The sequence below is a fragment of the Zymoseptoria tritici genome, chromosome 2 (assembly GCF_000219625.1).
Source record: "Zymoseptoria tritici IPO323 chromosome 2, whole genome shotgun sequence".
In the NCBI taxonomy this organism is placed as follows: domain Eukaryota; kingdom Fungi; phylum Ascomycota; class Dothideomycetes; order Mycosphaerellales; family Mycosphaerellaceae; genus Zymoseptoria; species Zymoseptoria tritici.
The window spans coordinates 3,724,847-3,741,265 of record NC_018217.1 but is presented as its reverse complement, the minus strand read 5'-3'; the positions used below and the strand labels follow the sequence as shown (position 1 = coordinate 3,741,265).

The window sequence follows — 16,419 nt, the reverse complement described above, 5'->3', positions numbered from 1 at the left end:
GATTCCAGGAGCAGGCTAATGCCTTATTAACACAGCTATAATATTAAGCATTAGTAGAGAATTGCCCTAAAGGGGAAGACCTTTAAGATTATACTATAACTCCCTTCCTAGACATTTATGTTATAGGAAAGAGGAAAGTAGGGAGAAGCCCTAAGAGACCTAAGAAATTAGGCAATAAAGCAAGTCCTGAAAGCTTAGGCATATTTAGACTCTTAAGAAGTAGAAGATTAGTTGTAAGAAAAGACTACAGCAAGATCTAGAAGATAGGACTTAAAGTAACAAATCCTAATCTGTCTGATCCTAAGATAGTTAAGGAAGCTCTCTCTAGATCTAACTACAAGGAATAGGAGAAAGCTATTATTAAGGAAGCTAAGTTACTTAAGTCTACAGGATGCCTTAAATAGAAACTTATTAGCACCCTCCCTAAGGGGAGAGTCCCTCTTATAGGGAAATAGGTCTTTAAGATTAAGGTGCTCTTAGATAGAACTGTAGAGAAGTACAAGGCTAGATAGACAGCTAGGGGATTTACACAAAGGAAGGGACTTAACTATGTTAATACCTTTGCTCCTACCCTAAGAGCTGCAATAGGGAGAATACTTCTGTCCCTCTTAGTTAACTTTAGCTAGAAGAGGAGACAAGTTAATGTTAAGACTGCATTCCTGAATCTAAACCTAGATAAGCAGATCTTTATTAAGCTACTAGAGGGAGCTTATCTCTTTAAGAAAGATGCCTACAAGTACATTATACATGTTAAGAAAGGACTATATAGGCTTAAGCAGGCAGCTGCTCTCTAGCACTACGATGCTGTAGACACTCTCTAAAAGCTTAGTCTAACAAGAACTGTTAGCGATGCTTGCCTCTTTTAAGGGAAAGGCATCCTTGTTCTCCTTTATGTAGATAACTTCTAGATCTTTAGATAGTTAGACTATAAGATTAACAAGCTAATTAAGGGATTAGAGCAGAAGTACACAATTAAGGTTGTTAATACTAATATCTTTCTTGGACTTTACCTAAAGGAAGGGAAAGATAGCTCTATGTCTGTCTCTTAGGAACACTATTCTAGAGACAAACTTTAAGGACATAGTCTTAGCAATGCAAAGAGTGTTAAGTACCTCCTTAACACCCTCCTTAAACCCCTCTAGGATAAGGGAACAAAGGAGGACTATAATCTCTTTAACAAGATTATTAGGGAACTGCAACATCTGTTAAACTATACTAGACTAGATATTAGTTTTGCTGTTAACTACTATGTAAGGTTCCTTTAGAACCTAGGACCTTTGCATGTTTAGGCAGCTAAACATATCTAGAGATATGTTGCAGGCACAATTAACAAGTGCCTTGTGTATAGGAAAACTAAGGAGCAAATTTAGATTAAAGCATTCTTAGACTCTGACTTTACTAGTAATCCTAGCATATTTAGGTCTACCTTAGGAATGCTCTTTAAAATTGCAGGAGGCCTAGTTGTCTAGAGATCTTAACTACAGAAAGAAGTAGTGCTGTCTAGCACTAAGGCAGAGTACCTCTCTCTTACTAAGGTAATAAGAGAAGTAAATTAGGTAAGGAATCTTATTAATAAGCTCTAGCCCTTTACCTAGGCTAAAAGCATTTCTACTATCCTTATTAAAGTAGACAATTAATTAGCTATTAGCCTTGTGGAAAACTATGCTAACTCCAAAAGATTAAGATATGTCTCTCTTAGGAACTATTACTGCAGAGAGCAACATAACAAGGGGAGTATTAAGGTAGAGTTTGTAAGGACAGATATGCAGCTTGTAGACTGTCTAACAAAACCAAAATCCCTAAACACTATCCTCTAATATAGGCGTCTACTAAAAGGAGCATCTCGTGCGAGCATAAGAGGAACACATCCTAACATAGTCGCACGAAATAAGAGGCTGATACAGGAATTGAACCTGTAACCTTCTGATTTGTAGTTAGAAATTATACTACTAGACTAACTAGCCCTTAATAAGAAGAGGGAAATTGCTCTCAAATTTATGCCTTAGTACCTGCATTCCTACCTAAGAAGGATTCCCTCCCTAGAATTACACTATTTTATTTGTTACAAAACTAAGAAGCACAACACTTAGAACACTTATTTTATTCTTATCTATACAAAGGAAAGGAGGCAACTATACACCTCTACAAAAGCATCTAAGAAACTATAAGAAAAACACCTAGCTAAAGGAAAACTTTTCTATAAAAACCTAAAAGTATTAGAGTATGTCCTAGAACCTATAGCCTGCCCCCCTAGAACTACTACTAAAAGACTAAGCTAATTCCCCTAGAATCTTAATTTAAAGCCTAGGAGAATGTTAGTTTCTATTAGGGAAGAAGGGATTTTAAGGAGAACATACATAGGATGCTATGCTACTAACTACTGCTTTATCTCTGCCTTGTTAGAGCTTAACATTTGGCTAAGAGGAGTCTAGTTATAGCACAACACAAATCCCTAAGGATTAGGAGTTGTTAGACTAGGGTAGTTTTCTACTAGGAAGGCCTACTCCCTTAGGTTGTACAGCTCCTCTATTACTATGTTAATAAGGTCTGTAGTAAGGAGATCCTTATTAAGCTTAGCTATAAACCTATTAAAGCAAGCTACAAAAGAGAAGGGACCCTAAGCCCTAACATTTACTCTATTGTAGTGTCTGTTTATCTCTCCTCTAATAAGTTAATGTATAGTCTAATGTGCTACAGAACTATCTTTGTAGATCTATAGGAGATCTCTACTGCTAATAGCTCTTGCTTTATCGATAACTTGCTAGAAGGTTTTCCTAGGGACAGAGAAAGCTGCTCTTCTTCTAGAAGCTATAGCTAGTAATGTAGATTGTGTTGTTAATAGCTGTAAGGGATAGATAATAGATTAGCTAATAAATTAGCTAAATGGATAAGAGGTATAGATTGTAAAGTAGAGGAATAAAAAAGCTAGAAGAAGATGCTTTTTATTAAGCTGAAGCCGAGCATTAGCTACGTAGTAGGTAAATACCTGCTATAATTAGGTAACAAACAGCTCGTAATAATGCAGCTGCTAATAGGGGAGTGTTATGGATTATTAGACTAACTATTAGTAAAGTGCACGTAACTAGTGCTAAGGCATTCCTACACATAGATAGCTAAAGTGAGAATCTTACACTTGAGATTCTCTCTGCATAACAATATATACCTGCTAATCAGAGGTCTTCTTCCACTTAGCTTGAGTCCAATCACAACACCCGGCACGTGACTGCTTACGTCAGGGGCTGCATACCGGTTCCTTGCAGGCAGTGAATGCGACGACACCAGACACAACATACCTAATCACACGACACAAACATACCGCTGGACCAATACACACATCTACTCCTACCAGCATTCAAGACTACAGTGTACTCGATATCTCAGTAATGAAGTTCTCTCTTGCTCCGCTCCTCGTCCTCGGATTAGCCGCCGGCGCCATGGCAAAGGATCAGACTCAACAAGTGATCATCTCATACCCCAAGTGAGCTGCACAGGGATAGCAATCCAACAAGACTTCATGAGCGCTGACTCCTTCGCAGCAACACTCCCGCCTCTGTCCTGGAAGGAGCCAAGAAAGCCATCCTCGACGCGGTATGCATTTCGATCAGATCCGCCGGGATACACGCACGGCGCTAACATTCATGGCACAGGGCGGAGTCATCACTCATGAATACAGCTTGATCATGGGCTTCGCAGCCAAGGTCCCGGCCAAGGTCCTTGAAAGCGTGCAAGCCATGGGCCAAGAGCACAACGTCTTGATCGAGCAAGACCAGATTGTTTCTATCAACAATTGATGATATACGAGATTGCGTTTGCTTTCATGAGTGTTGTTGGACTTCAAGCGTGGCTTTCGGAGTCGCCGAAATTGCCAGGAGCACAGGAGACAGGACTGCTGTAATTGGACAGGTCTACGTACGATTGACGAAGTATTGATTTCATCTGACGTTCCTTGTCCAGTACAGCAACATTTTGCTCTGCAACTTGATGGTGGGTTATACAAGCATGTTGCCGTCTCATCAGAATGGGTTCAGGACTGCTGGGTCCCGCGATTCCGCTACGCCGGCCAAACTGCAGATACACTTTCCGCACCACCACTGATCCTACTCGAAATACGCTCTACTATCATGTGTCGGATGCTGCTCTCTAAAGCATATTTCTCGTCAGTCTGAGACCAGGCTGTAGTGTCGGATGAGAGCACAGTAAAGCGGCAAGCTTCCCGATTCAAAGCTGAGCAAGCCTCGGCGGGGTGGTGATGAACTTCGAATCTTTCACGAAGGCGTTGATGGCTTCCACGCCGACGCGACCACGTGGCATGCAAGCCGTATCGCCAGCCTTCCATCCTTGTTCTATCGCGCTGTCCCGGAGCGGTCCAGCTCACAGGCGCACACACTCCGCATTCGGCGGTCTGGGCGCCGTCGAGGAAACTTGGCACCGGACGCTGGAGGTATGGAGAAAACTCTTCCGCCTGCTGATAAACCTGAATAGACTTCAGCGCCTTCCCGTAAACAGGCAATGGACGGAGGTCGGCAGAGCATCGAGTCGCCAATGAGAGCAGTGTATCCTAAGCGGTGCTTTCGCGCATGGTGTGGGTCTCATCTTGCCATCTCAGTCTGAACCGCTTTTCCCCGCCCGTACCTCGCAAGCATGCAAGGTCCTCTTTCTCATGGCTGGCTGTCGTCGCTGGAATCTATTCACTCGCGCTGGACTGCTGAACTTGGCCGGTCACGGTCAATCCTCGAGCCTCAGCCGATGTCGCCTTAATGGAGAGAGGCGTTCTGAAGGCTGCCCCGATGGCGTTCGGAGACCCCGAATGAAGCGACAAGGCTGATGTGTAGCGCTTCTGCTGCGCACGTGTCCCTCGCCGAATCTTGTACCATTTTGACGGGACGCCGGCGGATGTCAGCCCCTTCCGAAAGATTCAGCCAGTCGCACACCGCTGGTACTCATCCAAGAAAACGCCAAAAACCGCCGGCTCGCTACACAAGCTGCCGTCTATCTTTTCACTGGCGGTGACTAACCGAGTACGAGTCTTGCTTTCACTTTGGCTGCCTCCACGCCCTTCCTATACCTCGCAACTCCTCGCGGTGGCTTGCCCCGAGCAACGACTTTTCTCAAGGGTCCAAGCCGCAAACGCCTTTTCCCTTACCGCCAACTACCTCCGTGAGACCGCTCAACCTGCGCGGCACGGTTTGGCCTGCAGTGGCTTGGAGTGTGCACTTTGAGCAGAAGAACGGAAGTATTAGCATCAGTATTAACCCATAACTGGCATCGGTGCCGAGTTCGCAGTTCCAGCTCGTCTAGCGAATCGACATTGACAACAACCTTTTCTGGGAGCAGCTGAGATAGCGAATAGTGGCAACGCTAACGAAAGTATACAGTAGTCTGCCTCGGAATACTAATACATCACAATGCCGTCGGAGACTCGGAGGCTATGGACAATGGCAACGATTGAGGCAACAGTACAGCCGTCTGAGCCTGATGCGCACGGCGGACTTCTGGCGATTTTCTGCCAATGCAATAAGGTTGCCTTGGAGCAGGCTAGCATTCGGTTTGGGCCACGGCGTCTGCACCGGTATCGCCGTACCGTATCGTGTACCTCAAGCCTCGAACGCCTCTTCGCTTAAGAGTAACCTGCCATAGGGCATAACCTTGAGCTCTGTCCAGCTCCTGCGCGGTCGCTGCTCCGAACGTAATGCAGGGCCGGACGCTCAGCTCCTCATTAGAAGAGGAAGGACCACTGCGCCGGGACTTCTCCCATTTCTTTCTGCTCCTTACCATCCTGTCCTTCTGTAAGAGATACAACCACCCATCGTCTCTTGATTCCAAGTCAACATCACATAGAGAGAGCAGCATTGATAACGATACACATTGACTGCAACTCGACATCCACACACCTTCTACCTCCCGCTTTAAATTCACACACAGCTGTCGGCGAAAAAGAAGATCATCACACAACAACAAAGCCAAACCTGAAGACTCTGTTCGATGACCGCAGTCCGCTCTGCAGGCGTGCACTACTTTCAGCCGCCGTTTGATCAGATTCAGATGTCCGACCACTACGCCAACGATGCATGGCGCCGCTCATATCCCCAGCAGATGCCGCTGCCATCGAATAACTGGCACGATGGTTCCAACAACATGCCCGTTATGACCCACGGCATGCTCGAGACCGACCTTCGCATGTTTCAACAATCAGAAGCAGGAACCTACAACACGCCCTTCACCAGCGGTCAGCAACGTATCTCGCATGCGCTCGTCTCGCCGCGCCTCGCATTTCCACCTGATGCTGCATGGGCTTCCGACATGGAACTGGGCACGCCATCAACCGGCACATTCCCATCAAACATCGACGAAGGCTACACCATTCGACATACCTCCAACCACCTCACCCTACCATCCACCCACGGACATGACCCCTCCGACACGAACAGCCCTCGCAGCTCCTTCGGCGACCAATCACCCTCATCCCAATATGTCCAACCCATCTTCAAGTCCGCACCAAAACGTCCCGGCATCGCTCGCGCAGTCACAGCACCCGACACAATCCCTCAACGACCACTCCACTCCCCACCAATCAAACGCTCCCCTTCCGACGACGGAGAAGACGACGACTACTTTCCCTCCGCCTCCGACCCAAAAACCTCCTCTCGCAACCGCAAACGTGCACGAATCCCACACACAGCCGTGGAGAGGCGATATAGAGAGAATCTGAACGCACACCTCGATCGTTTGCGGCAGACGGTGCCCGAGCTGGCAGCGCGGAGCGGGGCGGTGAATGGCAAGGGAGGAGAGCCCGCTGGGTTGAAGCCGAGTAAATGCGAGATTCTGACGGGTGCGATTGAGCATATTGGCGCGCTGGGGCAGGAGAATTATGCATTGAAGGCGGAGGCGGAGGCGTTGAGAGGGAGGTTGGAGCAGCTGGAACGGTGGATGGCGCAGAGGTGACGGCTGTGATGGAAGCTCATGGTGGGCGAATGTGCGATTCACGATGATCAGCGTGTATGTTAGCGGCTCACATGGGCAATGATACCTTAACGGCAGAAAAAATCGTACGGCTTCTTGATCCAAACCCCATTCCACGAGGCACCTTCGTGCAAGAGCTGCGGTGTCTTTTGCATATACTCTGCTCTCCCTCCCGGAGACCGCTGCTTCGCGATGCAGAAGAGCGTGGTCAGATCCCTCGATATGAAGTGTGAGGATGCTATCACTTGGATGATCTCCAACATCCTTTTCCCGTCGAAGACCAGCACTACCGCGTTGGAGGTCGAAGAGGTGGCCGGCTTGTGAGTCCATTGGTGTCGCTGCGGACACTCGTCGAGTGAATTGAAACGTCAGTGCTGTGAGAACAAGGCCGCGCACACGGTGGAAGTGGGCGTCCCCGATGTCTCGTCGGGTGCTGTCCTCTTCTGCGTTATCGACGTTACCTGCGAGCCGGGACACACTGCGTTTTCCTCAAGTGCTTGGTCTCCAGCTACAGTGCCTGCTCACGCTAGTAAGGATTCCATCCATCGAAAGCGAGTGAAAGCCATTGTAGTGCTGAAGATTCTCCTTGATAGTGCTGTACGCTAGTAAACATACCATACATGTCATATGATCAACTCCTCCCTTCCTCAAATAACAATGCTTCCCACACTACTCATCCCTAAACTTCCACCTCCCACCCGTCCTCATCGCCTCGCGATACCTCTCCTCAACAGCCTTCCTTGCCCTCTGATCCGCAATCTCATGATCCTCCCTCTGCTCCTGCGTAGTCGGAAACTCCGTCCTCCAATACCCCGGCGGCGTAGCCCTCCTCTCAAACGCCTGACGATGCTTACCATGCGCATTCGCAAAGCAATGCGCGTGAGCTTGGATGAGAATCTCCTTGCGATCAACAGCGTTGTAGCCGCCGATAATACTCGTCCAGTCTTCGCCGAAATAGGCTTCCAGAGCGCCGGCGTCTGATTTGCCGGAGAGCGCGGTGCCGCCCATACGGATTGTGGTGCGGAGGGAGGAGCAGGAACAGCCAGGTTGGTTGCAGACGGGTAGAGCTCTGCGTTGTTCTTTGCCGCGGATGGGATCGGCGAAGGCAAATGTCGTGCCCATGTAGGCGGGATTGATGCGGAAGTCTGATAGTCCGAGGGTCTCCATGGGCCGGATACGGAGAGGTTCATCTTCGGGCCGCACGGGCGGTGGTGAGTCTTGTGGCACGCGGAGCCTCTCTGTCCTTTTCACTGGTGATGCTCTCTTTACTGGGGATGTCCTCTTCACCGGCGAGACTTCCTTGACTGGTGAGATCTTCTTCACTGGCGACAACTTCTTTACGGTGCTCGCGGGTGTGACAAGTTGGGCGGGTAGCTGGGCTCGCTGACGCATCAGACGGTCCTGCCGCGGCGGCAGCTGAAGAGGCGTGTTTTGCTTCGGTGACGGACCATTATTAAGCAGATCTTCGAGTCGTTGTCGCACCTCAGCTGGTGGTGTAAACGCTTTGTCCTTCTGCTTGGCCGGTTGCTGACTGCTCTCATCCTCGCCGTCCTCCGAGAACAAAAGATGCTTATTCTTGTCTGCTTTTCGACGAGATCCACTCTGCTTGAAGCCGGCGGATGCAGCATTGACTGGCTGAAGCCTGGCCACGTTGCCACTGATCGGACGCAGAGCGTCCGCATTAGGGTGTTGCAAGACCCTGCTTTCCACATCTCCTGAGCCCCGCGACCCGACATTAATCGTGCTAGTCTGGACCTGTCGGTGAGATTTGACGGTCGGAAGCGAGTTGTCTCCACTCTGTTGATCAGCGTCTCCTTCGGAAAGTGATGACGCTTGCCTCCGCAAGACCGGTACATGTCTAGTCCCCTCCTCGGAGGTCGCTCGCTGCCGAAGTGCACTGACACGTCTGGGCCGCCGCGGTGTGGTGATTGGAGCACCGAGCGCGTCGAGATCGGAGGTCTCGGGATGCATTGAACGCGCTGGTGTTCCTTGTGGACTTTCTGGTTCCTGGGATATATGGATGGACCCGCCGGGCGATGACTGCGGATCCCGTTTGATTCGTCGTCGAGGGGACTCTCGAGAATCGAGCTTTCTTTTCAAGCATCGAGTCGAGATTACAATGGGCCCGTCACTTGATGGCTCAGCTTTCACGGTCAAGACGGAGGTTTCTTGTTCGGCATCCTCCACACCATCATCGACTGTCGTTTGGCTGGATGTGACTCTTGAGTGTGACGCTGTCGGCAGATGGACGGCAATCTGAGACGTCATACGCTCCGGCAGAATTCCGTTGATCGGTGGGCTTGATGGCAGCTCCGTGCCGTCGTGAGTCGTGTTCTCATTACCAACCGTGGTGTCGTTCATGGTCATGCGGTCCTCGGTCCTTTCAGCTCTTGGGGACCCTTCAGTGCCGCCAGGTGCGTCTTCTGGCCGTGCTTCGTCGGTAGAGGCTTGCACCATTGCGGGCGCTCCGGTTGCACCATCTTCGGGAAGCAGACGCCTTGATTGAAGATAGTCCTTCCAGTCTTTGACGGATTTCTTGTACTTTCTGCATTTCTCCTCTAAATCCAGATTTTGCGCCTTCAGTTTCGCACATTTGCCTTGCAATTCGGTATACGATTTGACAAGGTCGTTCCATCGAGAGACCGGCACTCCGGCATTCTCGATAGTCTGTGTTGATGAAGAATTCCGGTCTGAAGGTGCTGGAGTCGTCTGCGCTGCCAGCTGGGCACGCAAAGCTGCATTTTCAGCTTCCAGCTGCTCTATGCGATACGTCTTCCGTCCGAGTGAATTGAGTGCCTGCTCCAGGGTCGGCTCCTGACGCTGTGGCGATCTGTTGTCCATCGGAAAGTCGCATGCGCCTCACAAAGTCGAGACGGCTGTCCGGTTGCGCTCGGAATCAATGGACGTGGGCATGACCCTGTGACCGAGGAGTGGTATCGGAGATTGTTGTCGCTCGCTTTCACTGTGAAGATCGATCGCTGATGCAATAAAGTGGAAGCGATCATCTCGACGCCTGCAACAGACGCGTGCAGTGTGACCAGGTAGACGCGATCCGACCTCGGCGTTCCCGAGGAATTCTTGGCATCCGCAACCAACTCTCGATGCGCCGCCACACGACAAAGACGACGACACCGACTTGAACATTCTTTCGCGCACACGGCGCTCGTATCGCAACGAGCATGGCGAAGAGACCCAGGGACGACGAGGACGACATGGCTATTGCGCAGTCTGGAAAGCGCTTCAAGTCATCTTCTCCAGACCGCCTCTCACGGCTCAGCGACGAGTTGCTCGTGAAGGTATTGTCATTTCTCTCTGTATCTCAACTTTTAGTATGCCAGAGGTATGTCACATTTGAGTCTCACTCTCAGCATGCAGCGCTAAACGACCAGACTCTCCCACAAATATCAGAAACTCGCACGAGACGACCAGCTCTTCAAATCACACTACTACAACCGCTTCGTCAGACCACGAGCTAGTCGACTACCCGGATTGAAAGACGTCGGAGCATCAAAGGACAGTCTGCACTTCGCATCCAAGGCATCGAGATGGTTGGACGAAGAACATCTGGTCAAGAGCGGAGAGCGGACGGATTGGTATCGGGTGTACAAGTTGAGGCATAACTGGTCGCAAGGATGTGCTGCTGTGAATGAGATTCCGGTGGCGGAGGAGGCTGCGATACCGCCGGTGCTGGTGCAGATGAGTGATGGGGTGGTTTACACGGTGGATCAGACGGATGGGCTGCGAGCATGGGCGACGAAGGAACAACGCCAGCTCATTGCTCAGTATGACTTGCCGCGATCGCGATATCCCGCGCCGCCGACTGCGATTGCAGTAGAGCCCGTTGCGAGTCGGAGAGATGCGGCGAGGATACTTGTCGGATTTGAGGACGGTGCATACAGCGTGTTCCTGCTTGACCAAGCGAAGAAACGCCTGCTCCACCAATACACGCACACCAGCTCTTCCAACGGCGTGGTCTCCGCAGTGGCTGTATCATGGCCATACATCGTGACCATGACTGCAACACAGCTGCTGTCCGTCTATCGCTTCCCAGAGACAACCAACCCAAACGACATCCCCTCCCCACCCAGGCTACTCCACTCCCTGAAGTCCCACAACGTCTGGCCACCACTCTCAATCTCCCTCCGAGCCACCTCCTCCACCGTCCTCATATCAGTAGCCTACGCCCTACCAACCTATCTCTCCGGCTGGACAGTCGGCATCCAAGAACTCCATCTCTCTCCCACCGGCTCCCTCCTCGAATCCCGCATCGCCTCCGCCATCGACCAGCACTACCGCCCTCTCGCCTTCACCAGCAGACCCATCATCCAGCATCTCACACCTTTCTCCACCGCATCCTCTGCGCCGCCTCTGGCCCTAGAGCTGAAGCATATCCACTCCAAACCGACTTCGCTATCATACACACATCCCTACCTCCTCGTCTCACACCCGGACAACACTTTGACGCTCTACCTCGTGACCTCAACGGCAGAGTCGCTCTCTATCAGCGCGGGGAGTCGGCTATGGGGCCACACATCTTCCGTCTCCGGCGCATCGGTCGGCAACCGAGGGAAGGCGGTGTCAGTCAGCCGACGAGGCGATGAGCTACGAGTTTGGGAGCTAGAAGGCGGCTTTGGGTCAACGGCAGCGCGGAAGCGTCTCGCGAGCGGTGATTTGAGTATACAGATCAGGCCCGAGACCAAGGCGCCTGCTGTGAAGGATCCGACTCAAGCAGGACTTGATTTCGTGCACAAGAAGAGTATTAGTGGTGCTGCGGATGTCTCGAGCGACTTGGATTCGGACGAAGAACCGGAGTTGACGCTCACGAGAGGATGGATCGGGTTTGACGATGAAAATGTGGTGTTGCTGAAGGAGCAGAGTCAGGGGAGGCAAGCCTTGGTGGTTTATGATTTCACATGATTGATGATCTGCGGATAGATATGGCATTTGGCATGAGCATCCGACGTACCTTTCACACATGAGACCACATTTGATTTTTGACACCGCATTTCATTTCGACGTTACTATACGTGCATATGCATCGCTGTACTGGTGAATCCCAGCGTTTTTGCCACTCCTCAATTCCAGGTCGTCAATGTTTTCCCCATTTGCCAGCCAAGCTTTTAGCCCACGCCAGAGAAAAACAAGTTGAATCAACCCAGGAGAAGAAGAAGCGACCATGATGCATGCCTCGTAATAAAACTCCAGTCGTGACCGTGGATGACCTATTCCGACCCTACCGCACCTTTTTTCATTTTCCCGTAAAACCACACTCTCTCTCATGCTCCCACCCTTTAACCTTCCAAATCGTCCGGCTGCCAGTCAAGGTCGTCATTCCAGGTTGTGAGGTCCACGCGTTGTTCGTCGTTCGTGTTCTTGTGCGATATGCAAGATTACGTTGAATCCATGGTCCGTCGTGCTCGGGTCGATGCGTTTAGGCGTTCGGGCAGGAAGCCTGAACGTGGCCGGGCTGCTTGCAGCGGTAGCAGACGCGCTCGCCGGAAGCCTCGGATGGGCAGTCGCGGGAGAGATGACCGACTTCGCCGCCTGGGAGGAAGAGGTGTCAGTATGAGTTCGGGTGAAGTGAAGTGAAGGAGGCAACTCACAGTTGTAGCACTTCTGGCCCTGGGTGCAGTCACGGCTCATGTGGCCGTAGCCGCCGCAAGTGTAGCAGGTCTGGCCACCAGCACCTCCAGCACCGCCGCCGAAACCACCGCGTCCACCACCATAGCCACCACGACCACCACCGTAGCCGCCGCCACCGTAGCCACCCTGACCACCCTCGTTGCAGTCGCGGGCGATGTGACCGACCTGGCCGCACTGTGGGATTGTTAGCGCAGGTTGAGGGAGGGGAGAGGAGATGAAGTTTAGAACGTACCTTGTAGCACTCACGGCCACCGCCGCCACCCTGCTGACCGCCGAAACCACCACCACCACCACGCTGAGGTGCGTTGGGGCACTCACGGGACATGTGTCCAGTCTCGCCGCAAGAGTAGCAGGCCTTGTCCTTAGCAGGCTCGGTGCACTCGCGGGAAAGGTGACCCTGCTGGCCGCAGTTGTAGCAGGTCTTTTGAAATGGTCAGCTGAAGTCGATCGAGGCGCTCAATTCGACGCAACTCACCGGGGTTCCCTTCTGTGGGCAGTCACGGGCCTGATGGCTCTGGTCGCCGCCTGCGAAAATCAGTCTCAAATTCAAGGCTTGGCGTTTGAAGGTTCTTCATTGGTGAAGACATGTTGGATGTCGCGGCGGTCGGAGGCGGCAGCGGAATGAACAAAACACGACGATCTTGTGTCGATGAAGTCGAATGTATGCCGTGATAGATGGTACCTGATACCTCCACACACTGCCGCTGCCGCGCCGATGCCAGAGCACTTTGATGGGCAGCTAGAGTCAGAAGAGGGAATTTTACTCACAGTTGTAGCATGCACGTCCGCCGCCCATGGCTGGTCCGCCTTGCTGCTGTTGTCCTCCGAAATCCATGATGATCGAGTTGTCGTCGGAGTGTGTAGGTGATGTGTAGTGGTGTAAAGTGTTGTTGTTGTTGGAGTGTGTTGTTTGTAGTTGATGGAAGAAGAGCGGCGGCTGGAAATGTCGAATTCGAAAAGTGCCAAAATCTCCCCACAAGCCACGTCATTTTGGGCCTGGCCTTGTGCCACCAGGAATTCGCATTCGCCCCCGCCATTCCAACCACTTCTCGAAGGGAGTGATCGATGAGAAAGATCACTTTGAGCTGAGTTGGAAGACTCAAATATTCAACTCAGGCAGCATACACATAACTTGCATATGAGAAAATGTTCCATCACCTCATCGCCCAGGGCATATTCATCGTCCAACCAGATCCTGATACATCGCTACAAGCGCGGATCGGACCCTCGCACGTGGCAAGGAACAGCGGCAGGATTAGTGTTTTAGATCTATCACGACATGCCCGATATGGCAATCAGGGCTCGTGAAAGATGGAGACGAGTCCAATCGTTAGGCTTGGTGTTTCCCGTCATAGGTGCTTCCGACTCAAGAACTTGGCGTGATCGAGCAGCCATCAATCCACTGAATCAAGGGCAAGGTATGCAACCGCTGCCATGCCCATCATGGCCTTTTGCCAAATCACTCGTGCCTCCAAAGCCAGCAACCATCATTCATCCTCTGCACACCAGCTCAGCGGAAGTCCACGGCAAGAACATCCTACTAGAACGCCGCCTGACTCTCCGCCTCACCATTGTGCAACTTCAAAGCCTGCTCCGCCAACTCGCTCCTCAACGCCGCAGCCTCCGTATCTCTCGTCAAGCGATCCCACTCCCGCAGGTTCTTCCGCTTGCGAGACTCTTTCTCCTCAATCTGCCTCCTCAACCGCTCCGCCTCATCTTCCAGCTTGTTGAGTTTGGATCTGTCAATCAACGGCTCGGCTTTCAATCCGCCGTCGATGATCTTCGGCAGGTCGGCGATGGCAGGGTGTACGCGGTTGGCGGATAGGGTCGCTAGCGCCGCATTGTTGGGATGGCGGCCGGCTTTAGGACCCGTGGGAATGTCGGGAACGGCGTGGGCTCGAGGGAACGCTGGTGGTTGGCTTGCGATGCTGTTAACACGGTTGTAGGTGGTGGGCGTGGCTTGAGAGTAGGACGATCGAGGTCCAGAGGGGGGTGGTCGAGGTGAGGTCTGGTCGTGGCCAAAGCTCTCTGCGCGCTGCAGTCCTCCAACTTCGCCGCCACCCCGACTGTAGCTTCCAGAGTCTGCTCCTCCACGCGAGTATCCTCCAGCATCTCCACCTCCTCGTGTGTATCCTCCTGCATCTCCTCCCCCACGTGAGTATCCTCCAGCATCTCCACCTCCTCGAGAGTATCCTCCCGCCTCCCCTCCTCCACGTCCAAAACCACCGGCTTCACCACCACCTCGACCAAATCCAGCACCCGGTCCACCTCGTCCACCGCGGAACGATCCTGCAAATCCACCTCTACCTCTCGGAGGAAACTCACCGCCAAAGCCACCTCTTCCACGCGGCGCAAAGTCGCCTCTCGGTGCTGGAGCTCCACGTGGGCCAGATGGCGGTACTGCTGACTGCCTAGGTGCAGCAGGGAGGGTGGAAGAAGCTGCAGGGCCAGTAGGCGGAGCAAGAGATGTTGCTGGAGCTCGCGGTCCGCCTGGGCCGATTGGTGGAGCACGTTGTACTGGAGCATCGTCCATTCTGCGTGGCTCTCTGGGCGGCGGTACTTCGCGAGCAGCAGGATAGCTTCGATCGTCTCGGTACGCTGGCTCAGCGGGTTGTGTGTTGGTGTAGCCTCTATCTTCCTGATACGAAGACTGCACAGCTCGCGCTGGCGTAGATCGCATGGCCACGTCAGCATCAACTGCGCGGTACGGCTCCCTGTTATCATATGGATCGCGTGGAGAGGCTCTGCTCGAAGGTCGATCGTCTCTTCCTGCTGGACGTATCGCCATGCGACTTGGGTGCACTGGTGGTGATGAGCGACGAGAAGTTGCCGCCGAGTTGTGGTCCGATGCTTCTCTGCTCAAGTAGTCCTGCCGAGTTTCCCGTGCTGGCGAGCGCGGTGGTTGTCTCCAATTATCCACAGCTCTTGGATCGACGCGATCAGCCCTCGGCGCAGGCGATCTTGAGCGCATGCGAAAGTCTCGAGTCCTAGACTGTGCGGGTGAGGGCCGATGTTCACCGGGTGAAAACTGACGCCGTGGAGGACTGGCAGGTCTCGATGGTGGAAAGTCATCGTATCGCGATCGCTGAGGAGTGGGTTGATTCTCGCGCTTGGCTAGTGGTGGTGTTCTCCGACCTCTGCTAGAAATCGGCGACGGATCTCTGCCTCTTCTCAAGGGAAGCGGACTACGCTCCCTGAATCGAGGCAGCGGCGACCGTGTTGCCCCACTATTGCCAGCAGCGTATCCTCTGTCTCTGTCGTCTCTGAAGTCTCGCTGTTGAAAATCTCGGTCGTCTCTTGCGGGTTCTCTTCTGAACAGATCATCTCTCGGCAGCTCTTCTCTCCGTACTGGAGGTGATCTCGGTCGAGCACGATAGCTATCGCCACCTCTGGGAACTTCTCCTCGGTCGCGGAATCTCTGCGGAGATGGGGTGCGTCGTCGGAAATCGTCTCGTCGGACTGGGGAGCGGGATCGTGGGCGTTGCGGCGCGCGGTAGCTGTCTCCGCCGACAGGAGGATATGCGCCGCGGCGTGCTGGTGATCGTGCGCGGTAGCTGTCGCCTGCACGTGGTGGTGGTGTTCGTTCGCGTGCGTTGCCAGGTCGGTATGACTGCCCTCTGCCCGTGCCAAAGCGATCCTCGATAGGAATGTCTGGCTCGCGTCTGCGCAGTGATTGTTAGTGTGTATTTCCGACCGCATTGATACCGCGTATCAAAGTAATGCAATACACTGCCGAGATGCAGCATTGCGCAGCAATCGTCAGTAGTCAAAGTCGAGTAACAAAGCTCTGAACGAAGCCTCGCTGCTTGTCGAAGC

The 16,419-nt window shown here is 52.3% G+C and overlaps 4 protein-coding genes across 4 annotated transcripts; 3 read left to right on the top strand and 1 right to left on the bottom strand.

The window, feature by feature from the left end:
- Positions 1 to 3,300: 3,300 nt before the first annotated feature.
- On the top strand, positions 3,301 to 3,939 carry MYCGRDRAFT_99350 (uncharacterized protein; the record flags this gene model as incomplete). The annotated part of the gene is made up of 3 exons (XM_003855185.1): positions 3,301 to 3,478; positions 3,537 to 3,588; positions 3,648 to 3,939. 3 exons carry the CDS (start codon positions 3,384 to 3,386, stop codon positions 3,789 to 3,791), a joined length of 291 nt encoding a protein of 96 aa, XP_003855233.1.
- A 2,043-nt stretch (positions 3,940 to 5,982) lies between these two features.
- MYCGRDRAFT_91275 (uncharacterized protein) lies at positions 5,983 to 6,942 on the top strand (the record flags this gene model as incomplete). Its single annotated transcript, XM_003855186.1, has 1 exon — positions 5,983 to 6,942. One exon carries the CDS (start codon positions 5,983 to 5,985, stop codon positions 6,940 to 6,942), a length of 960 nt encoding a protein of 319 aa, XP_003855234.1.
- A 3,230-nt stretch (positions 6,943 to 10,172) lies between these two features.
- On the top strand, positions 10,173 to 11,877 carry MYCGRDRAFT_84922 (uncharacterized protein; the record flags this gene model as incomplete). Its single annotated transcript, XM_003855187.1, has 3 exons — positions 10,173 to 10,300; positions 10,350 to 11,716; positions 11,789 to 11,877. 3 exons carry the CDS (start codon positions 10,173 to 10,175, stop codon positions 11,875 to 11,877), a joined length of 1,584 nt encoding a protein of 527 aa, XP_003855235.1.
- Positions 11,878 to 14,143: 2,266 nt separating this feature from the next.
- Positions 14,144 to 14,416, bottom strand: MYCGRDRAFT_37376 (uncharacterized protein; the record flags this gene model as incomplete). The annotated part of the gene is made up of 1 exon (XM_003855169.1): positions 14,144 to 14,416. A coding segment is annotated over one exon (273 nt), but the record flags the coding sequence as incomplete, so codon positions are not given.
- Between the last annotated feature and the right edge of the window lie 2,003 nt (positions 14,417 to 16,419).